The sequence below is a fragment of the Callionymus lyra genome, chromosome 9, assembly GCF_982586985.1.
Source record: "Callionymus lyra chromosome 9, fCalLyr1.hap1.1, whole genome shotgun sequence".
Lineage (NCBI taxonomy): Eukaryota > Metazoa > Chordata > Actinopteri > Syngnathiformes > Callionymidae > Callionymus > Callionymus lyra.
Genome location: NC_141826.1, coordinates 11885545 through 11910166, shown reverse-complemented (window position 1 = coordinate 11910166; position 24622 = coordinate 11885545). Strand labels below are relative to the sequence as shown.

The 24622-nt window shown below is 37.0% G+C and overlaps 1 protein-coding gene across 1 annotated transcript in view; it reads right to left on the bottom strand.

Annotated features, from left to right (window-relative positions):
• Positions 1–24622, bottom strand: part of flt4 (fms related receptor tyrosine kinase 4) — a 59138-nt gene continuing 34516 nt past the window's right edge. The window contains exons 13-29 of the mRNA XM_087799785.1: positions 21539–21898; positions 19882–20028; positions 17500–17631; positions 17020–17126; positions 13953–14088; positions 13419–13523; positions 13201–13314; positions 11139–11227; positions 10765–11076; positions 6821–6943; positions 6620–6731; positions 4215–4314; positions 4023–4128; positions 3835–3959; positions 634–757; positions 471–556; positions 1–408 (exon numbers count right to left, since the gene is read on the bottom strand). Of these exons, the coding sequence (XP_087655911.1) occupies positions 207–408; positions 471–556; positions 634–757; positions 3835–3959; positions 4023–4128; positions 4215–4314; positions 6620–6731; positions 6821–6943; positions 10765–11076; positions 11139–11227; positions 13201–13314; positions 13419–13523; positions 13953–14088; positions 17020–17126; positions 17500–17631; positions 19882–20028; positions 21539–21898 (2480 nt within the window). The 3' untranslated portion in view covers positions 1–206. The remainder of the gene's footprint in view (positions 409–470; positions 557–633; positions 758–3834; positions 3960–4022; positions 4129–4214; positions 4315–6619; positions 6732–6820; positions 6944–10764; positions 11077–11138; positions 11228–13200; positions 13315–13418; positions 13524–13952; positions 14089–17019; positions 17127–17499; positions 17632–19881; positions 20029–21538; positions 21899–24622) is intronic.

Genomic DNA, 24622 nt, shown 5'->3' with positions numbered 1-24622 from the left:
CATCATTGAATACATTTATTTTCCAGTTATGGGTCAAACTTTGTACAGTAAAGAAAGTATTCTTTGAACAAGTATAAAAAAAAAAAAAAGTAGGCGTCGCTATAAAGACTTCCAGTTATTCTTTTTTGTCATAATACCGCCCCCTGGTGGTTGAAAAGGAGAATAGTCAGTTCCACAAAAGTTCTTCTTGTGATCCATCTTGGGGTCTACACAGCAGAGGACGGCAAGAAGGTGGAGTCCGGCGAGGAGGAGAAGAAGTCACAGAAGCCGTCCTCGGACAGATGGCCGTACTCGTTGTTGTAGAAGGTCTGGCCGCTCGTCTGGCCGAAGAACACGGAGCATTTCCTGGAGCCTCGGCGACCATCGGCCGCCGTCAGAGGCTCGGTGCTGCTGCTGCTGCTCATGCGACTGCAAGGAAACATACATGTTGGTCACGTGTCCGACACAGACATGTGAACTTAAACACCAACCTCTTGTACACGCCGCATCCGTGCTTGTGGTCCAGCCTCTCGAACTCATCTGAGGAAAGAACCATCCCGCTGTCCGTCTGGCTGTCCTGAAGACACACACGTTGACATCGTTGCTACGACAACGACGACACCAATACAACAATCACTTTAAATAAGTGTTTACTTGTGTCGTCTTCTGCCGCTGCATCTCCAGTGGAAGCTCCTCGAAGGTCTCCACCCGGGGTCGACACGGTTTGGAGGACCCCACGAACACACCCCCAGAGAAGGGGACGCAGTTGTAGTATCTGCTGTAGACGAGATGAAGAAGTTGATAGTTCTGCAGGGATGTTCAAAATACATTTACAAACTCACATATTTGTGTGTTGAAAGTTATGTTTTGGCCTCAGCGGCCACCGTAGCTTTTTAGGAAAATAAATTTAATGAAGCTCCATTAAATAGATCTTTTTTAAAGCTCAGTAGATGCTGGACTCAGATGGAGAAGTTTTCAATAGCGACTCGAAACCAAATATTATTTGGTAAATGGTGCCTCCTAGTGGTAAAGTTAAAGAAAGTTCTCCCTGAAATAGATCGGTTTACTTAAATATCGTGATTTAGTTATTGAGTGATAACTGTATTAATATGTAGCTCCTAAAGACACAAGGAAGAAGTAGAAATAAATCTATTTTATAACTTTTCTAGATTTTAAAAACTTCTCTAGATGTTGTGTTTATTACACTGACAATAAAAGTTTTTGATTCTGATCTTATTTCTTTTCTTCTTCCAGGTTCCCTATGGGGCTTTGGGATATTCAATAGCGCTGTAGTTTTATTTTGCTTTCAAATATTATTTTAATTTTTTAATCATTTTTATTTTATGGTTTAGAATTTTATAATAATAGAGATAACATAATATTTTGATGATTTTATTATTTAAAATTAACATGTTCATTTTAACAGGGTTGTTTCGAAATTAAACTTCCGGCGACAATGACTGAGGACGAGAGGATACAGTCGACACCAGCAGCTTTTGAAGTATTTGGACATATTTCGGTTTCACAACAAATTAAAACATAAAATGACTTCGGCAAGAGTCATGTGGTCTGTAAATTCTGCAACACCAGAGTCAAGTACTCGGACAATACTACAAATGTATACTGGTTACTACAGTATGGCCTGTATCGTGATATGTATCACATCACCAGATTATTCATTAGGCTTCATCTACTGGTCACTACATACATTCTCCTGATTGTCATATTTTGTTTGCTGACAGGTTCAGATCTGAAGTTAAACTTTATCCACCAGGCAGCGTCAATGACCTTCCGACCTTTCAGTTTTTGAGGCGAATATTTACCCGGTCAAAAATTAGCAAGTGTCAAGTGTTGAGAACGTTTTGACAAGCAGTTAGGTTTTGCTACCACTAGATGTCAATGTTGTTATTAGGTTTATGTTTGAAGTCTTGGATGCTCAAGAAGAGGAAGGTGCGGTTGTGTTGAATAACAAAGTAAGACTTGATACTAACAAAACCAACCTTTAAATTATTAGAAACAAAACAAATCTTTCTTTATTTCATTTCATATTATTCTCTTTAAAAATGCAATTATCTGGAATTCAATAATGTGCTTTCAAATTTAAATGAATTTATATTTTTACCGATTATCCATAACAATATTAACACAAATCTTACAAATGTATTTTTAATTATCGTTGATATAGACACCTATCCCCATGTATTTAATCATTTCTATTCTTCTTCTTGTCCTTGAACGCAGATTTCTGTCATGAAGAAATGTCAAGATGAAAGTTCTCTCAGGACATTTTAAACGTCACAGGAAATTAAGTTTAAATAACTTTTTTTTTTTTTTTTTCCGTCAAACTTTTCCATAAAGATACAAAGACAGCTGCAGTGTCACCTAAATCAAAAAAAGCTTCTTAAGTCTTCACGGTTCAAAGCTGCCGTCCTAGAAACCGCAGGAGTTCGAGAGATGACAGGTGCATTGTGGGACCTGCAAAGACGGTCGGTATCAACCGAGTCAACATGGGCGGCTTTCAACTGACAGCCGGTGGCAAAGTGAAAAGAAAAAGGTAGAAAAACAAATGAATGTTGTGACAGGTCTATGACAATAATGTTTAAAAAGAGATATGGGAATCTTTTCAAGCCATGAATATTTGAAATATTGGGTGAAAAATGTAAATAGTAGAGAAGAAACTCTTTTTTTCCACCTCTTAGATTCATCCATTTACTTTAGCACTACATCTCAATAAGTATTTTGTGAACGTTTTCATTAAATCTGACAGTTTTTGACAGATTTAAAAAAAAAAATAAAGCCTTACGTGGTCAGAATGACCAATGTTGTTGGCTAAAGTAGCTAACATGTATAGCATCCATAACATAATTTTTATGTGTCTTATACACTTCCAAAATTATTTTTGACCTCTTAGTGAAGATTTTAGGGGGAGGGTAACTACACTATTCCAAGGGGGGCAGAAGACCCCCATGAAAATGTAAATACTGTATGTTAATTTTATATCATAATAAATTATAATATAATTAAACCATAGATATTTCTTACTAACTAAGAGAGATATCTGGAAATTCATCACCTTTTCTTAACTTTTAGGGGGCAGAACGGGGGGCAGAAGATCCCCATGAAAATGTAAATACTGTATGTTAATTTTGTATCATATTAAGTTATAATATAATTAAAAGGTCGATATTTCATTCTAACTAAGAGAGATATCTGGAATTTCATCTCCTTTTATTAACTTTTAGGGGGCAGAACCGGGGGCAGAAGACCCCCATGAAAATGTAAATTCTGTATGTTAATTTTATATCATATTAAATTATAATATAATTAAAAGGTCGATATTTCATTCTAAGTAAGCAAGATATCTGGAATTTCATCTCCCTTTCTTAACTTTTAGGGGGCAGAACGGGGGGCAGAAGACCCCCCTGAAAATTCAAGCAAGTCAATGAAGTTTAAAAAATAGGTGTTAAATACTAAGTAATAAGGGTTTTCATCATTTCAGCTCCCTTTTTAATTATTAGGGGGCAGAAAAGGGGGCAGAAGGCCCCCATAACAAAAACAAATATGTTAAATTTTGATGAACTTCAAACCGTATTTAATACATCTTCTAATATGTCAATCTTTTCTGAAATTCCTACCATATTTTTCTTTTTGTATTTAATTTTCTTTTATCATCCTGTCATCTCTATTTAGAGGCTATTTTAATTATTTTTACCTTTTTTCCGACCCTTACTCTAGGTATTTACACTATTCGAGTGCACAACTTTAATGATTAAAAAAAATCTGAAAATGTGGCTAAATATATATATTTTAATTACTATATTAAGTGTTTATTCCACATGTCAAAATGTATCAAACCTGTTTGGTAGATTGTTGCAGGGAAGTCTCAGTTCCTCCTCCGATGTAGGTCCTGAGGATGCCTGGGAGAAACCGTCGTCTTCCGAGCTCTGCGAGTGGTTCAGAGGGATGTAGTCCTTCCCGTCCTGCAGAGAAGGTTAAAGTTCAGGTCACAGGTCAACAACAACACTCGTCAGTGTGTGTCATACAGGAGGACTGTTGTCCTGTAGAAGGTCTCCCAGGATCTGCACCAGCGCTGGGAAGTTCGGCCTCTCTTTTGGCTCACCCTGCCAGCAGCCCAGCATGATGCCGTATCTACCACCAGAGGGCAGCATTGTCACACAAAGGTACAACAAGACTCCCGTTTATTTTTATTTTCAATTTCGGCTCAATTTTGTTACATTTCGGGAGAGGCTGTCTCTGGTGATCGCATTCGGACCCCGTCTTTTAAACGTTTGCAAAAGTCTCCATCGATCTGGACCCCTGGATATGGAGAGGCACCTGAAAAAAAGAGACGTTCAGAGTTTGTATTTATGAACATTTGCTGAATTTAAAAGGCTGAGTAAAGCTTGCATGTTTATAGTATCTTATCTGCATTTAAAATGTGCAAATAGCTACATACTTATTTGCAGAACATTGTAGCATCACAGCAGCAAAGAAAGAAAAACGATTTTTTGCGAAACAAGCGGAGCTAGCATAGCTGCTTCGCAACCTTTGCAAGTGGCTAGTTTATGATTAGCCAAAGTACCATTAGCCAGAAGAATATCTTTTTGGTAGGATATAAATTCTTACTGTATTGTACCTCTTATTTATGATCTGTTGACTCTTACTAGCTTCTTGTTGTTTGTTAGCATACTTAGCATTGCAGCCTTGATTCTCGCTACTAGCACAAGTGTCTTACTAGCTTGTTGCTGTTTGTTGGCATACTTAGCATTGCAGTCTTGAGTCTCGCTACTAGCACAAGTGTCTTACTAGCTTCTTGTTGTGTGTTAGCATACTTAGAATTGCAGCCTTGATTCTCGCTACTACTACAAGTGTCTTACTAACTTCTTGTTGTTTGTTAGCATACTTGGCATTGCAGCCTTGATCCTCGCTACTAGGACAAGTGTCTTACTAGCTCCTTGTTGTTTGTTAGCATACTTATCATTGCAGCCTTGATTCTCGCTACTCGCACAAGTGTCTTACTAGCTTGTTGTTGTTTGTTAGAAAACCTAGCATTGCAGCCTTGATTCTCACTACTAGATCAAGTATCGTACTAGCTTCTTGTTGTTTTTTAGCAAACTTAGCATTGCAGCCTTGATTCTAGCTACTAGCACAAGTGTCTTACTAACTTCTTGTTGTCTTTTAGCATACTTAGCATTGCAGCCTTGATTCTACTACTAGCACAAGTATCTTACAAGATTCTTGTTGTTTGTTAGCAAACCTAGCATTGCAGCCTTGATTCTCGCTACTATCACAAGTGTCTTACTAGCTTCTTGTTGTGTGTTAGCATTCTTAGCATAGCAGCCTTGATTCTCGCTACTAGCACAAGTGTCTTACTTGCTTGTTGTTGTTTGTTAGCATACTTAGCAGTGCAGCCTTTATTCTCGCTACTAGCACAAGTGTCTTACTAGCTTCTTGTTGTTTGTTAGCAAACTTAGTATTGCAGCCTTGATTCTCCCTACTAGCACAAGTGTCTTACTAGCTTCTTGTTGTTTGTTAGCATACTTAGCATTGCAGCCTAGATTCTCGCTTCAAGCACAAGTGTCTTACTAGCTTCCTGTTGTTTGTTAGCATACTTAGCATTGCAACCTTGGTTCTCGCTACTACCACAAGTGTCTTACTAGCTTCTTGTTGCTTGTTAGCATACTTAGCATTGCAGCCTTGATTCTCGCTACTAACACAAGTGTCTTACTAACTTCTTGTTGTCTTTTAGCATACTTGGCATTGCAGCCTTGATTCTACTACTAGCACAAGTATCTTACAAGATTCTTGTTGTTTGTTAGCAAACCTAGCATTGCAGCCTTGATTCTCGCTACTATCACAAGTGTCTTACTAGCTTGTTGTTGTGTGTTAGCATACTTAGCATAGCAGCCTTGATTCTCGCTACTAGCACAAGTGTCTTACTTGCTTGTTGTTGTTTGTTAACATACTTAGCATTGCAGCCTTGATTCTCGCTACTAGCACAAGTGTCTTACTAGCTTGTTGTTGTTTGTTAGCAAACTTAGCATTGCAGCCTTGATTCTTTCTACTAGCAAGTTCCGTCTAAAAAGGTGGGTCTTTGCATTCCGAGCAGGTCTAAAAATGGTAAAAATGGCGGATCTGGGAGGTATTCTTTATTCAAAATTATAGAAGTTTATAAAGTAAATAACAAATTTGGACACTGGCATGTTACCACTTGTCAATACCATCCTGTTCGTCTTCTCAGCTTATGTCACGGTAAAATCAGTTTGGTTAACACGCCACAAATTTCTGCCACAGGGCAGGTTTTTCAACTTTACCATTTGATACTACCAATAAAAAAGTGTCTTTAGATACGCATTGTGATCCACTCCCAAATATTTGTGCAACACAATAGCGCTTCTAGTGTGACTGGAGCTTGTGACTACTACTTATTTACGTGAGCATGTGGCAAATTAATGATAAGAAATGCTAGCATTAGCTCTACAAGCCTGAAGTGTGTTACACAGAGAGAATGAAAACCAAAAAGAATAAATCAATTAAATGAATAAATACAGAAAGACAAAAGGGTTAGCACTTCAAGCTAGGTCAACGGTGATGGGGCGATGACATCCGATGCTAGTTAAACATCAATTCGTTTTCTTACCCAGTGAAAATATTTCCCAGAGAAGAACTCCGAAAGACCAAACATCGCTCTGGCTGGTGTACACTTTGTCAAAGATGCTTTCCGGAGCCATCCACTTGAGCGGGAGGCAAACCTGAAAGATAATGACGAAAGTCCGCTTAAACAAAACCCCCGTTAGAAGACAGAGATGGATCCTAGACCCTCATGTCGATGACCCCTTACATGGCCTTTCCTGACGTAGTCCGGATCCTTGTAGACGTCCCGGGCCAAGCCGAAGTCACAGATCTTCACGATGTTGTTTTCTGACAGGAGAATGTTCCGTGCGGCCAGGTCTCGGTGGATACACTGCAGACACACACATGCAGGATCATGTATACAACATCACTCCACCGACAAGTGCGTGTTCCTGTACAGATTACAAACACGTTGTCATTGGATGAATGGACGTCATGTGACTGCTTCTCTACAAATGTGCTGCTGCTCAAGAGGCTTCGACTAACAATCCGCACGTTTAAGGTGAAGTATTATGGAATACATCGAAGATGTTTTATTGACATTACCAGATTTAAGTACCTCATATTAACACGTTTCATCTTTGAAGAAAAGTAATACCATACTGTCTTTTTTAACCCTTGTGTTGTCCATGGGTCCCGAAGGTGACCCGACGGCCCCTAAACAAATCAGCTTGACCCAGAAGCAACTCAAGGGATACCTCAAACACATTTGTCTTTGGGCCTTTCGGATCACCTTAACCCTGAGATAACATGGCTATTTGCGTTAACACATGAAACTTTGGACACAGAAATCTGATCACTTGATTTTTTTTCTTTTGGGTAAATTGCTTTTGTTAACATAAAACTATCTGTTGAATTCTTAATATATGGTTGAGTGCTTTCAGTTTATTAAATATCAAGTGATGATATAGTTATTTAAAATACTCTTTTCTTTGCCTCTGAACATTTGTGGGGTGCTTTTTTTTGGCAAAACTTTATTAATCTGTGGAACTTTAGTTGTTTCAGCGAGACTACACTGGAGCTCCACCCCTGTAAAAAATGTGTCTTCAAGTGTAATTCAGCGTCTACCAATAGTGTTTTATTTTGGAAATTGGCCGGATAAACTTTACTTTTATAACTTGTTTCCTGACAAACGATAGTGTTGCCCCAAAGTTGAGGGGAACGAGGTGTCAGCGTCAATCTGTTCCTTTTTAGAGTTATAGACAAAAAGGTAAGTTCATTTTAATGTAGCGACTGGGGCTCAGTTGTCTTCGTCTTCATCTTTCTCCAAAAAGACAAACTTAAAAAACATCCAAATACCTCTGTGGTGCTCGTCTGTAATGTAGTGAAGCCTCAACATGAGGAATTGTTTTATAATTCTATATCTTAGGTTGAAGCTCCAGGTCTCTGAGCTCCAGGTACAAGTTTATTCTTATTCAAACTCATTGCAAGTGTCAGTGTACAAGCACAAGAGTTATGCTAATGGACTAGAAGCTGCACCATGTTAAAATGTGTTCCTGTTGCCTCATAAAATGTGGTTGTTTTGATATTTTTTCCATTTATTCATTTAAATTGAGATTAACACGAACTGACAATTGCTAACGTTAAAAGTCTTTGCACAACAAATGTTTTGGAACTTGATTCACTTGAAACTTAACACTACTTCAGAATTAAATATTGGATTTTGAGTATGCCACGCAATTAATCCGGATTAATCAGGTAAATCAGTCGGTAATTCATGATTTTAAAAACCTCTAGTTGTTGCCCTGCTCTTCTTTTTAATATATTCTAAAAGATGAGAAGAATACAGATAAGAAGGTTAATGAGAGTCGCGAGATATTTACATCTTTCTACTGCTGGCTGAAAATGCGCCTCTAAGTATATGCATATATATATATATATATATATATATAAAACTTCCGTTTAAAACGTCAACGTCACTAAGATGGCGGCCATTTAGGGTAGAAAGTGTCCATCGATCCATACTCAGTTTTGTGGCTGTTTTAGAACGACAATTTAGTGTGCATGTCGCACTACATTTCACATACTAAAAATTGAGAGGCACTTATGCACTAAAAATACTAAGTATAAGTACGTAAGTATACGATTTGAGACACAGCTCTAGTTTTCTGCTTTATAGACCGTATTTCAACATAAAACCATCACATAGTTTAGCCTTTTAGAATGTCAAATTCATAACTAGTCTCACCTTCGTTTACTTAACTACCCGTTATTTTATATATCGTCACTCGCTTAAAGATTTAAAACTAACAAGTGTGACAATGTGATACATTTATTTAAAATGTGATTTTCTTTTTCTTGTAAATGTCGAGAAAACATAACCTAACGATTTATTTAATGATATTAACAATCATTAAATATAATAGTAAAGTAATCTATTGACAATTTAAATGCGTTTCATACGATCTACTCCAGGAATTCCTCCACACCTGAATCAACAAATCAGTGAGATTAGACCCGTCTGTGTCGGCTCAGCTCACCGCTCTTCAAAAGCAGACTTGAGTTCAGGTTGTCTCACCTGCCTCGTCCTCTCCTACCTCTCTTCTCTCTCTTGTCCTGCCTGAACGTGCTTTGAAAAATGATGCCTTTCTGTCTGTTTGAACTTGAATCTATTGCGTAACCAGCCCGTCGTCCAGTCATGAAATACATCCAGAACCACTGTTCAGTGACTTTTCCACTGAAGACGTGGATCAGACTTGAAGTGGAAAGTGGACATGAAATTATTTTTAATGAATGCTCAAGAAAGCTATATGGAGTTGTACAATTTGAGTTGATGCTGTTTTTTTTCTTTTTAGAACATGGTTCTTAAAGTATTATTATTAAAGACTCATTATACAAAAAGTGAGTTTTCTGGCCAGATTTGACCTTGGGTATCAGACATTTTATGTCACAATGTCTCAATTGTCTGACTAAAATAACCATTTTCCCACCTCAGACCTATTTTATAATAGACATAAATATAAAATTTAATAGAGATATTTTTGCAGGCTGGTAACGACTTGGAACCGCTGCAGCTAGCACTAGCTAAGCTAGCAAGTACAGTACTATAGTAGATTCCCTAACCATTGGGTAATGGGCGGTGCTAAAGTTAAGTCTAACGACTACCATTCATCTACCCCGAACATTACTTAAATTATTGGGGAACTGCTTGAGACCTTGGCACCTGTAAATGTTTGAGAGATGTAAATTAAAGGGCACCTAATGTGCTGATTTAAGTGTCTCTTAAATTGTTCTAGGACCTCTATTATACTTATCAGTACGTTTCTTTTTGCACAAAACTCTCATTTAATAAAAGGTTTTTACATTAGAAAATATGCTTAATCCACGCCCACTCAAAATGGGCGGGTTTGGCTCGTCCAAGCAACCACGCCAACTCTGCTCTGATTGGTCACAAAAATACGAGTTTCATTCAAGGACTCGCATACATTTCAAACTTACCCCTAAAACTCCTGTTTTGTACATTAAAAACAAATTATAAAAATAAGGTTTGCTGCCTAATGTACACATTACAAAAACACCTAAAGACAAAACTAACTCTCGCCATGTTTACATAAATATTTATTTTGTTTCACGATTAACATGTAGGTACTTAAGTGATTTAGGGCTTCTAGGGGAGGACGCCTCCACCAGTGTGACGTCAGTATGTATAATTTCAACCTTAATTTCGTTTGGCGAAATTTCAGATTGGAGAGAACTTTAATATGTAATAACTTCAAAACGGAGCAACGTCATGATGATTGACCGACTGCATTTTGAAGACGACTTTAACATTTAGAACATGTGAATAAGTCAGAGTTGGTTTTTCACATTAGGTGCCCTTTAAAGAAATGGCGTCATAAAACATAAGTGTTACCTGATAGTACGTGGAACTGGGCACGAATCATGATATTAATAAAATATATTTTTCATGTTGGTATCTTTGAAAATGTGAAACCTTTTGGACAAAATTAACGATAAAATGATGTATTTTCTTTTGACCGCTTTTAAGAGCTTAAGAGCTTATTTAACAGCCGGGAAATCACTTTTTTTTTTTTCCCGTCAACTATCAAACACAAAAGCGACTGGTTTGGTAAAAAGTGTCTTCCAGTACATGCCTACTACATGGATGTATGTGGACATCTGTAATTGTCGTCAAAGTGCACAAAAATGAACCTTTCTGGAGGCCAGGAACTCCATCCCGCGAGCCACCTGGAAGCTGTAGCAGATCAAATCCTCTATTGTCAAAGGTGTTTTCCACAAATCCTCCACTGCTGAGATAAGGACAGAAAAACGTCGGAAGTCGGTCAAAGTGAAAAAACCTTTTAAATACGGCGAAGCACAAAGAAGCTCACCGTTTTCCAAAGGGGGGGCATTTAGCGGCGGCGTCGGGGGTCCGTCGTCGGAAGACGGGTGTCGGGTTTTCTGATCGGTTTGTCCCGCCTTGATCATCCGTCGCACCTGGCTCTGAGTTTTCGGAGAGCGATCCTGAACAATGAAACGATTTATTACTTTACTAAGAGTCGTTTGAAGAAGTACTTTTTCTGTACCCTGTACGGGAGGAAGAACTCTCTCTTGGCGCGGAGGAAGTTGGACAAGTTCCCGTACTTGCAATATTCCACAACAACCATCAGAGGCCCTTGAAGAGACGAAAAGATACAAAAAGAATAAAGTATAATTGGAGCTATCATGTTGCCAAGTCAGATTAAAAGGAATCTTTATTTCTAGTGTTCTTCGTCCAACGCGTCCTGATTAGTTTACTAGAGATGATGGCAGTCAGAAAATACATGCAATACATCATCATTTCTCACACTTTACTTTCCATTCCAGAGGTTTTCCCCTGTGGCACCTTCTCCTGATCCGGTTAAACGTATGTTTACGATCGTGAGCGGAAAGACGGACATAGAATGAATCCTCTTTCTATCGCAGTGCAGCATTGACCTCAATTTATGACCTTGTCTGCTTTGCCTCTTCTCGAATCATTCTTCCATCTCAACACAACTTTTGTGTTCACATGACGTACATTATTGATCAGACGAGACGGATAAAGTAAACATTTATTAACATTAATAAAAAAAAGAGGTGGTTACAGTTAAAAATTGTTAGATTACAGTTGAAAACTGTTTTATTACAGTTAAATTGTTTGGTTACAGTTAGAAATAGTTAATTGAAAATTGTTTGGTTACAGTTAAATTGTTTGGTTACAGTTAAATTGTTTGGTTAAGGCTGAAAATTGTTAAATTACAGTTAACCTGTTTAGTTACAGTTAACCTGTTAAATTACGGTTGAAAACAGTTTGATTATGGTTAAACATTTTTGGTTACAGTTAAATTGTTATATAATATTTAAAAATTGTTTGATTACAGTTAAACAGTTTGATAATAGTTGATTTTTTTTTGGTTACAGTTAAATTGTTTGGTTACAGTTAAATTGTTTGATTAACGTTATACTGTTTAGTTACAGTAAACCTGTTTAGTTACAGTTAAACTGTTTAGTTACAGTTAAACTGTTAAATTACGGTTGAAAACTGTTTGATTATGGATAAAAATTGTTTGGTTACAGTTAAATTGTTTGATTATAGCTGAAAATTGTTTGATTAAGGCTGAAAATTGTTAAATTACAGTTAACCTGTTTAGTTACAGTTAACCTGTTAAATTACGGTTGAAAACTGTTTGATTATGGATAGAAATTGTTGGTTACAGTTAAATTGTTTGATTATAGCTGAAAATGGTTTGATTAAGGTTGAAAATTGTTAAATTACAGTTAACCTGTTTAGTTAGTTAACCTGTTAAATTACGGTTGAAAACTGTTTGATTATGGTTAAAAATTGTTTGGTTACAGTTAAATTGTTATATAATATTTAAAAATTGTTTGATTACAGTTAAACTGTTTGATAATAGTTGAATTGTTTTTGGTTACAGTTAAAAATTGTTAAATTACAGTTATACTGTTTAGTTACAGTAAACCTGTTTAGTTACAGTTAAACTGTTTAGTTACAGTTAAACTGTTAAATTACGGTTGAAAACTGTTTGATTATGGATAAAAAATGTTTGGTTACAGTTAAATTGTTATATAATATTTAAAAATTGTTTGATAATAGTTGAAAATTGTTAAATTACAGTTAAATTGTTTGATTGGAGTTGAACATTGTTTAATAGCTACATTTCTTTTGATAATAGTTAAAATTGTTTGATTAGTTTAATTTTTATAATGATAGTTGAAAAAATGTTGGATATGGTTTAAAATGTTTGATAACAGCTGAAAATTGTTTCATTATATTTAAAATTTCTAGTATTGTAGAAGTATACTAATACAAATAAATGTACGATGGTACAGTTATACTGAGGACAAGATGAGTTTGAAATGATGAATACAAAAATTGTGAAACTAAACCTCTTATCATGAGACTTGTTGGTGTTTTAAACAGTTTTCAAGCTGCACATTAAAACCCAGACTCATCAAACCTTCAGAAACACTCCAACTCTATAGTCACTTTTCCTGCTCTCAATGGTCGACAGCTATAGGCTGGTTCTCTCCGACTCTTCATGAGTATTAAAATGTATTTATTCATCAAGTTTTCTTGTTCCAAAAAGCTTCAGATACACGACTGACCGTTGGGTTTGGTGCAGGCTCCCAGCAGGTTCACCACATTCAGATGGTTCCCGATGTGGATGAGAATCTTCAACTCCGACATCAAAGCTTTGTGTTCGCTGGCCGTCGCCCCCTCTGGACCCCAGGAGCAGGTGAACACACATTCGATGAGGACGCCGGGTGATAAACGGCCATTCATATCTCTACCCTGCAGCTCCAATATGTCGTTAACTTCTCACCCTTCAGCATTTTGACAGCCGCCGTGTCCAGATTTGTGCTCTTGCTGACTCCGCACATGGACGCCTCGATGACTTTGCCGAACGCGCCATGGCCCAGCACCTTTCCTGAGTCAGAGGAAAATAAAAAATCAAACACTATTTAAAAAAAAAATCGATCTGATGGAAGCTGCTGCGAAATGTAAATGCATCTGGCATCACTCTGCACCAGCGAGGGAATTAAAAAGCTTAATCGCGGCACTTGGTAAACAGCATCTTTAATAAGCTGCGTTCTGGGATCAGAAGATTTTCCTCAGGGTGTTTTTTAAAAAGCTGTGGGAACAAACTCGTTCGGAAACATTAGCACTTTTGCGTCGGCCGACAGTTTTGGCTTCAACCCAAACTGGAGCCGTCAGAGACCCCGCAAATGGAAAACAAATTAACTTTTCGTCCGTCTAGTTACTCTCCGTCACTCCGGCTTCCTCCTGTTTTTTTGTTTTTTTATCGCTCCGTACCAACAACAACAACATCCATCCTGCGTTCGTGACAGTCGCTCACCGAGCCGGAGGCGGTCTCTGGAGATTTCCCACTGTGTGGAGTCATAGGGTAGATATTCACTCTGCTCGTCCAGCGGAACCTCTCCGGGATCCATAATGATGGACAGATAGCCGGCCTTGATGTCTGCAGGGTTAATCTACAAAGAGGGAAATGTGGAGTATCCGGTGACCAAACTGGGAGTAATGAGAAAATAAAAGCAGCAGGAAATATTTGAGAATATTATTATTTTTTAAATATATTCTATTATGTAATAAGTGTAGAGAAACAGTATTTATATAATAATAATTAAGATTATCTGTTTATAGATGGTATCATCCCTTATAACCTTGGACAGGGGTCTTGCGTTGGAATTTACCATCTGGATCTACTAATCTTTTGAAGGACTTTTCACTTTTTGGTGTGGAGACACATTTTTTCCCCTCATTCTTCTTGACTGCAAATGCAAATACTGTCGTCACACAGTTGTCACTCAAACCCCTTAACATTTTGCTGTAAATAAGAACAATGTTTCAAACGGACAGAAAAACATTATATGACAATTCTGTGGTAACTTATGGATTAAACATTCTGTACAGTTATTCTTTGTATACATACAATTATGTTATCACTTAGTCAAAATGACGGGATATAACTTTCAACCTATTACACCAATCATGTGTGTAGATATACTGTATATTTGTGTGTGTGTGTGTGTGTATATATATATATATATAGATACACATATATACACATAGATATTTATATAGGGGCCTGAGAAAAGAGGTAGTTCCATGTGAGAGCTGGTCTTTTAAAAAAAAGAAAAAATTAAAAGCAGGTCTGCAGCTACAAAGTTTTGCCTTATTCCAGGAAAATTAAAAACAAAACTATACATAATAAGGACAAATTAAGTTGCCATTACATAAACAACTGTATTGGGGAAAAGTGACACCAACAAAGGAGAAATAAAGAAATGATATTAGTAACTACTGAATATGTTTATTAAAACATAGTTAAATGAATAAGAACTCATCTATTTTTATGATTCATTATTTTGGTAATTGTAATTTGTCTGCCTTCACCAAACTACCATCAAAGTGCTTTAACAAACAAATGACTCATTTTGAAAGACTGAATCTTAAATCTCTTTCTTAAAATACGAATCTCATGTTAATCAATGGCGTGGTTAAAGGTCATCAACATGGAACATGAATCAAATTAGATCTAGAATTTCAAATATCCAGTGGACCACAAAAGTGGATCTCCATAAAATTATCACGCAGAGGATAACCTCTTTCGATTTTCATGTAGATTCCTATCAAGTCAAACACATGCTGGATTGAAGCGTGTGTTCCCCGAGAATCTAATCTTCTCCCGTCAGACATAAATCGCTTTACAAACCACAGCCTGCAGATGCTTCCATTGAAGCGATCTGGTGACCCACATCTGAAATTGTGACGGATTTAAATGGTAAATAATGATATGTAATTTCACTTCAATCGATGTCTGAAATGCTCTGCAGCTGTAACATGAGCGATCCACGGGCGGTAGACGGAGGAAGTTGTTGTTGTTGTGGCAGATGGGGAAAATAGTCTCCTGAGACTGATCTTGATCTACTTAATTATTCCAGGAATGTTGATAATAGGACTAACAATGTTTTCTGCACATCCAACTCCAGGTTCACACTTGATTTAAGGTATGCCCTGAGGTACTGACGCTACATGTTGAGAACTATATATAACCATAATGTGATTTTTCTTTGCCCAACATGATTGACCTTATTGGCACAAAGAACAAATGTGTCAAACACATGAAACAACTCTACATGAGACCATATTGTTGCAGTAAAAAACAGTTCTTGTTATGGTGAGATGTATTTTTCATGCACTCAACTGCTCTTTTTGCCAGTCATGCTATCTGCTGCTATATTTTTTTTAAGGTATGTGTAAATATATTTCCAAAAAAAAGTACCGGTCCGCGGTGCTGTAAAAAAATTGTTCAAAAAATGGGTAGACCCAGATGGTTATATGGAATGTCACCACTTTTTCATCATCAACCGCTCCTGAAAAGATGATTGTAATACTTTCCATACCCCATTACTAAAATAATGTTATCCTTTAGTGAATATGACTTTCTTCTGTCTTTACGTAGATGCATAGATATGTAGTCGGATAGATAGATACATAGGTAGTTAGATATATACGTAGATACATAGATAGGTAGATATGTAGATGGATAGATAGATACATAGGTAGGTAGATATGTAGATATATATGTAGATACATAGATAGGTAGATATGTAGATGGATAGATAGATACATAGGTAGTTAGATATATATGTAGATACATAGATAGGTAGATGTGTAGATATATATGTAGATACATAGATAGGTAGATGTGTAGATATATATGTAGATACATAGATAGGTAGATATGTAGATATATATGTAGATACATAGATAGGTAGATATGTAGATGGATAGATAGATACATAGGTAGGTAGATACATAGATATGTAGCTAGATGGATATATGGATGGATGGATAGGTTGATGCATAGATATGTAGATGCGTGGATAGATACATAGGTATGTAGATACACGGATATTTAGAGACATAGATATGTAGATACCTAGATGTGTAGATAGATTGATGCCAAATGAATACATAGATGGATGGATGGATGGGTTGATGCTTAGATGCATGGATTGATATGTAGATACATGGATATTTAGATGCATAGATATGTAGATACCTAGATGTGTAGATAGATAGATTGATGCCTAGATGAATACATAGATGGATGGATGGATGGATGGGTTGATGCTTAGATGCATGGATTGATATGTAGATACATGGATATTTAGATGCATAGATATGATGAATATGTAGATGGACGGATACGTAGATACGTACTTCAAAAGATTTATAGATCCAAATGGTGAAATGAAACGCCACAACTATTTCATCATCATTCCACTTACTGAAAATGTCACCGTAATACGTTCTCTAGAGTCTAGTAGAGGTTAAAGTTCGCTCACCGGAGCTGACAAGCTCCTCTCATACATAAACATAACGGCCGGTAAACTGACCCGTTTCATATTACAGAAGATGAGGATGAGCAGAGCCCAGAAGAAGACGGCGATCACCGCTGTCCCGACAAGAATCACAATCTCCACATTGGCCTTCTCCGTGGAGCCTGAACGAACGAGGGCAAGAGGAGAATTATTGTTAAATCAAATCTTACTTGACTACTCAAAGTCTGTGAGGGGGAGCTATATTACAAACTATCAATCCCCGCTTTCCTTCCTGGATTAAACCCATTTACCTCGCCATCCATCACGAAGGAAGATTAAACAAATTGAATAATTCATGACGAACACGTCAGTCTGGTCCGGCTAGATTTATTTGTTGAGGCATTTGAGCAACAAATAAATCAATAATTATTCATAACGAAACGTGAGGGCATTTGTAGTTTTCCAGCCAGAGTGGTTTTTTGCAAAGTAGCGTGTGGGCGGGTGACGGGGGTGAGCGCCACAAATCCGTTTTCAGGTAAGTGTGTTTTATTTTACCGATGACCCGGACCGCCGCCGACGAGTGGACACAACCACGCTGGTTGCAGGCGGTGCATGTGTACACGCCGGCGTCCTCTTCCCTCACGCGCTGGATACTGAGTGTTCGGTTCGAATCCTGCAGTAGAATCCCTGTGGAGAGAAGAAAATGAATGGAGAAAAAAAATAAATAAATGTTGCATTGATCGTAAGCATTCGCCCTCCAAATGCTTATCGCCTCATCATATTGCTGATGCTGCATTTATATAGCTTATTAATGTCACTCTGAAGTTAATCTTTAGGGTTGAAGCTCTTGTGGGGCTAATTTTAATTAAACTACACAACGGCATGTTTTATAAAATGCGATATTATTTGTGGTCCGAGCAAAGATATGACGTTTCATTTATAGAGATGGAGGGTCAAAGGAAACAAAGATGTTTTTTTATAATATAAGAGGGAACATCAGGGGGCCACGAGAGACTGGGCCCCAGCATGGGGGCGGGGGCATTTGGCTTGTGATAACTGTTTAATATATCATTGATTTTTGTGTGGTTTCACTGGGAATTTTGTTTTATTTTATAAATATGATGCATCTTAAACCTTGTGTCATCTCAGGGTCTGAGGCCTTCGGGTCACCTTGACCCCTTGAGATAAAACAAGGGTAAACTGTACAAACTATATTATACAAAAAAAATGACATCTTTATTCCTTCACAGTCTGATATTGAACAAAAATGGTGAAGTCAAATTCTAAAAACTTTGACAATAAATGGAGGGCCGCGGAATATCATGTCTCAGGCGACAAAAGGCCTGTGGGTCACAAGTTTGAGACCCCTTATCTACAAATTTTCATAATATATTCAGTTTTTCTCTGGCCTTTATCGGTCTGCCTGTCATTAAACAACTTTTTCTATCCCACAATTGTATGCTTTCTTTCATATAGGAAAAGAAGGACATGATACCCTTGGCAGAGGCATGTGCTGTCAGTGTTTTTCTAGTTTGATTGTATTTGAGAGTAGATGCTTGTGATTTATCCTGACTTTTGAATTATCGTAAGACACTTCCCTAGAGCCTATCAACTTTATATCCTGCGTCTGCACCGTGGCCTCCTCCTAGTTGCTTGTCAACAATTCCACAAATCAACTTACTTTTCTCGATGTAGAGGAACAGAACTAGAAAATTAATTTTACTGCACCAATTTTGTCATGACAGTTGTTTTGTACCCTACGTATAGTTTGTTTCATATAGAAAAAGGTCACGTTCCCCTTTCTGGGGCTTTTATTTTGTACAGTCTTTTCCTAGGTTTCCTGTGTTTTCGTTGCTCTCTTGACAGTCGGTGAGCGCGGTGCTTGGCAAGGTCCACGACTATCAGGCCAATCATTGGTGCTGCATAAAGAGTCTCCTGGCCTGAGTTGACATCAGCACGTTTTCTCTGAAAAACCGGTAGAACTCTCAGTAGTTCGCCTAGTGAACCAGCTTTGCTTCTGGGACGCTAACCTCCTGACTGTATTTTCCTGTCAGCACTTTGTGTTCCTTTGCTGAGTTCTAGATTTAATTATTGCCTTTTTGTGTTTTTGTTGTGGATCTTGCGCCTTGCAGCCACACTTAGCTTGGTTTTCTTGGACTTCTGGTTTTTAAGTGGACTTGTAAAGACTGCGATTTGAACCTTTGACTCTTTCTTGTGGACATTTTTGTGTGATACATTATGTGAACTTATTATCCTATGCTTCTGGGTCCCCTTGCTAGCTAAACCATTACAGGGAAAAAAAAATGACATGATCCCCTTGGCAGAGGTATGTGCTGTCAGAGTGCTTTTCTGCTTTGATTGTTTAGAGATTAAATGCTTGTGAATTCTCCTGATTTTAAATGATTATAACACATAATTGAGCCTATAAACTATGTATCTTTCATCTGTTCCTCCTCCTTGTTCCACCTTGCTGCAGAGGAGCAGAAAAATATTCACAGACTCTTGGATCTTTTCATCACTCGACACCCATTTCCCACAGTAAGAGTTAATTGACAGTTAATTAAAAGTAAAAACATGGTACGTCAAAGTAACGATTGAAGTCACGCTTTAATTTCTTCAATGACTTCTACGTCTTTTATTCTGGCTTGTTTTTCCACTTCATCTATCCCCTGCTGTGACACCCTCTTCTGTCTTGAAGACTTTTATCTGCCATTTTCTTCATCTTTAAATAATAATAATCCTTAAAAAGTCATCAGCGCTTAACTCCGTCCACCACATAAAGAAATGAATGAGCCGAAGAATCTGCGGGGGTTTATATTTACGTTTGTGGAGCCGCAGGGCACGCGGGAGATCAAGTGGAAAGAACATTAAGAACGGACGCAGTCGATTATAGTTGTGGTTTCTGTTGTGTAAATAACATCGTCTGTGATCAAGCACCTGACATTTGGTGGAGCGGCTGGCCGTCTTTGAACCAGGAGAGTCTGGGCAAAGGTCGGCCTTCAACTTCACACTCCATCCGCAGGGACCCCGTCACATTCACGGTCTGGTTGGTGAGGCCGTGCTTGTAGCGGGGCGCCTCCAGGGCTACACAAAGCAGAAGGAGGCGCAAAAAGTCATTTGAAATTGAACATCGGGGAAAGACACGCGACTGATCTCCTGGACTGTCGTGTCAAGAAAAAAAAAAACACCGTACATAGTAAGAATCACGGTTACATGAAACCATCCCTGCGGCGGTTGAGTTTAATGGATATTGTGTTCAAGACAACATGATGTACTTTCTTCAGTTCCAGGGTCAGATGTGGGTGGATGTAAATGTCTTTTGTTGAGTACATGGCAAACATAGTGTACATTTACGGTTTGTGTTGAATTTACATGGTTACAATTTTCAAAGCATTAATACAACAACAAGTTATTTTAATAATGTATCTTCATTTAGTTAGTTTTGAGAACTAAGAAATATAACATCACATGTTGATCACTGATCTATGGAAGCTCAGAGCTGCCAAAATCAAGATGTTTTGTGATAGTTTATTACATGATAAAATCACGTTATGTCATGATATTATCATGTTGCTTCATGAAAAGTATTACGTTAAAAGTAATCACAGCAAAACGTGGTAAATGATCCCTTAAACATTTTAGCTGATGTTTGACGTGATATTTTCATGATATTGTCATTGAAAAACTTGAAAAGTATAATGTAAAAATAAAAATGATAAAAATAACCTAAAATTATCACAAAATATCACATTATGACCAAACAACGCATCATATGCATCATGAAATAAAATGATAGTATAAATAGATAAATGATAATATCATGGAATCATGTTGTAATATAAAGAAATAAAGTGATAATATCATGAAATCATGTGATTGTATAGATAGATAAAGTGATAATATCATGAAATCATGTGATAGTAAATAAATAAAGTGATGATATGAAATAACATGACATGTATGATTAAATAATGTGATAATATCATGAAATAACTTGATCATATAAAAAATAACGTGATAATATCGTGAAATAATGTGATACTATCATTATTTAACCTTGTGTCATGATAATACATGATAGCATCATGAAATAATGTGAAAATATCATGGAATAACCCGATTGTAAAATGAATATCATACATATAATAACTGGATATATATATAGATATATATAGATATATTTATCTATTATAATACAAAATGAGAAATAACCTTATATTTATTGGGAAATATATTTATATTATCCAGAAATAACGTGATAATATCTGTAAATAACTTGATAATATCATGAAATAACCTATTATGTATTGCGAAATATTGTGATAGTATCATGGAACAACATGATTATATCATGAAATAACCTAATATGTGCCGTAAAATAACGTTAAAGAATCAAGAACTACCATAATATGTATCATAAAATAACATGATAATATCATAAAATAATATGATACTGGCCTAAAATGTTGTTAAAATGCTGGCAGCTCTGAGCTTCCGTACTGATCTGATCAGAGGTTGAATGTTGGTGGAAAGAAAACATTAATTTAGTAAAATATGAGTTAATGTAATATACAAAATTGTTGTTTTGACTGACCTTTGACTGACAAGTGGACGGACAAACACTCCTTCTCTCTGTTCCACCTGTTCTGAGCCACGCACACATAGCGACCCTCGTCCTGGACCTTCACGGAATCCCAGGTATGATCCAGGACCCAGCTGTTGGAGGGCGGCTGGAAGGACGTCTGGCCCGGAAGCACGCCGCCGTGGAGGTTCACGCTCCTGCAGTCCAGCTCCTGGGGCTTGCTCACCTGGTCCTGCGGGGCCCTCGGCCCCAGATGGTACCAGCGAGGCTGCTCGTAGGTGTAATTGTCGGCGGTGCAGCTGAGGGAGACTCTCTCCTGCTCCAGGGGATTTTCAGACGGATGAACGTCCACGCTGAAGCCCTCGGGCACCACTGGGGATGTAAAGAGAGGTTGAAGAGCGGCTTCAGCTCAAGCATCCGCTCAGAATAAATGAATGTTTATTTTCAGGTGTGCAGGTGTGTGGACTAGTAGACTGAAAGACATTTTTACCTCTGCCAAGGAGGTCATTTTTTGTCTGTGTTCATCTGTCGGTTTTTTAAAAACATTTATGTAACACAGTGAGTGTTTGAATGAATTTGAATTGAATTTGATTTAGGTCATTGGATTATTTGTACACTTTTAATTTTTTTTTTTGCTGGTTCTGGAGTTAAGAAATTTCCTTATTCAAGCTAGATAGCACTGTTAGCATGTTACCTGTTATGTTCAGAGCTAGCATAATAACGGATAGTTCCAAATTGTTTATTGTTTTTTTATCATTGTTTTAGGGATGTTACATGAAATTTTGTTAATTTTTACTGTTTTAAATCCCTATGAAGCTACAGTTTTTGCCATAAGGTAGCTTTTAAATCGTGGAAGTTGTTTATTGTTATTTTTTTGGTTTTAAAAAGAAAACGTTAAATGAGCTCCTTGGCAGGGTTGTTCACCTTCTAAGTGACTTTCCAGTTCCTCTGATTTTTGTAGTTTTTTTGTACTACTACACTAGTAGAGTGAAAGACAATTTTACCTCTGCCAAGGAGGTCATTTTTTGTCTGTGTTCATCTGTCTGTTTTTTAAAAACATTATGTAACACAGTGAGTGTTGTAATTTGATTTAGGTCATTGGATTATTTGTACACTTTTATTTATTTTTTTTGCTGGTTCTGGAGTTAAGAAAGTTCCCTATTCAAGCTAGATAGCACTGTTAGCATGTGACCTGTTATGTTCAGAGCTAGCATAATAACGGATATTCTACAACAATTGAACCACTTTAATAAATCAACATTCAATTGGCAGTCGTTCCAAATTGTTTTTTGTTTTTTTTATCATTGTTTTAGGGATGTTACATGAAATTTTGTTAATTTTTTACTGTTTTTAAATCACTATGAAGCTACAGTTTTTGCCATAAGGTAACTTTTAAAAAGTTTTTTATTGTTTTGGTTTTAAAAAGAAAACGTTAAATGAGCTCCTTGGCAGGGGTGTTCACCTTCTAAGTGACTTTCCAGTTCCTCTGATTTTTGTAGAATTTTTTTTTTTGTGGTGACATAAATACTGTCTTTCTTTGATTAAAGTGAGTTCCGGGCTTGTTTGGTGATTCACACGCGACACAGAGGTGATGGACAAACATGAAATTACAGGAAGCAATAATGATACATAATGGAGACTGAGGCGGCTGAGTCAGCAATAATTTTTCAAGCTGCTCTTTTGTAGGTTGGACGAGGATTTGCAGAGGCTGCCAAATGTAAAAGACCGGATTCACTGAGTGGGTGATGGAACAGTAATTGCTTCACAAAATACAACTCACTAGCAGAGGTTAGCTTTAACCCTTGTGTTATCTCAAGGTGAACCGAAGGACCGGGAAAAAAAAAAAGAAAAAAAAAGCTCCCTGGCCTCCAGAAATACACAGGTAATGGTGGAGGTAGTTCACCTTGACCTTGAGATAACACAAGGAGGAAACTAGCTTTTTACTGAGTCATGCATCTTCATAACTACACAGAGCAACTATTGTATTGTGCCATCAGAATATTGAATGTTTAAATTTAACATTTCAAAATTTTAAATATTCAATAATTTTGTATAGTGGAAGGTAAATTTTATTATATATAGATATATATATATCTATATATATATATATATACTTGTTTATGTTCAGTGGATAATCCAATATTTTCTTATTTGTGTTTAATTCAGTATCTATTTTTCCATTTTGAATACATTTTGAATAAGAAATTATATTTTATTTACAAAGGGTTTATAGTGCAACAAACTGTTATATTGTCATATATTGTAAGTAAGTTAGTAATTTGTATTTATATAGCGGTTTTTAAGAACAGGGTCACAAAGCGCTCAAACAAAAAATACCCAATAATATAAATATTTAAAAGGTCAAGAAAACACAGTGACAAACACAAGAGTCTCAGAAAATCAGGGAAAAGCCTGCACAAGTAAAAATGTCTTAAGATGTTTCTTGAAGGAGTCAGTAGATCATCAAACACAGAGTGAGAGGAAGATCCTTCCAAAGCTTAGGAGCAACAGCCTGGAAGGATTTTTCTTCTCTGATCCGGAACCGTGAGCTTAACAAGCTCCTTTTTGTTAAGACATGAAAACCATAGTTTCAGTTTTGTCCACATTTAGCTGTAGAGGGTTTTCACTCAGCCATTGTTTGATTTCTAGCAAACAATTGACTAAGCTGTTCAGCCTCTGGGGCTCAGTTGGATCAAAAGAGCAGTAGAGCTGGATGTCATCAGCAAAGATGTGATAAGAAAAATCAGGAAATCTCTGAATGATTTTACCGAGGGGAATCTAGTAGAGCAAAAACAATAAAGGACCCAGAACAGAACCTTGAGGGACTCCACACAACAGATCCGCTGATTCAGACCTCATTTGATTGGCAGATACACTGAAACTGCGCCCAAAAAGGTATGACGTATATGACGTATATATATGTCTATATATATATATATATATATATATAAATATATATAATATATTGCCATACTGTAAGAACAAGGATACTAGTAGTTTAATTGTATGGTGGAAAACTGGTATTATGTTCAACATCAGTTTACCAAATTCAAAAAGTGTGATCTATGTTGTATTTGATGTTGAGATTTTTAGATT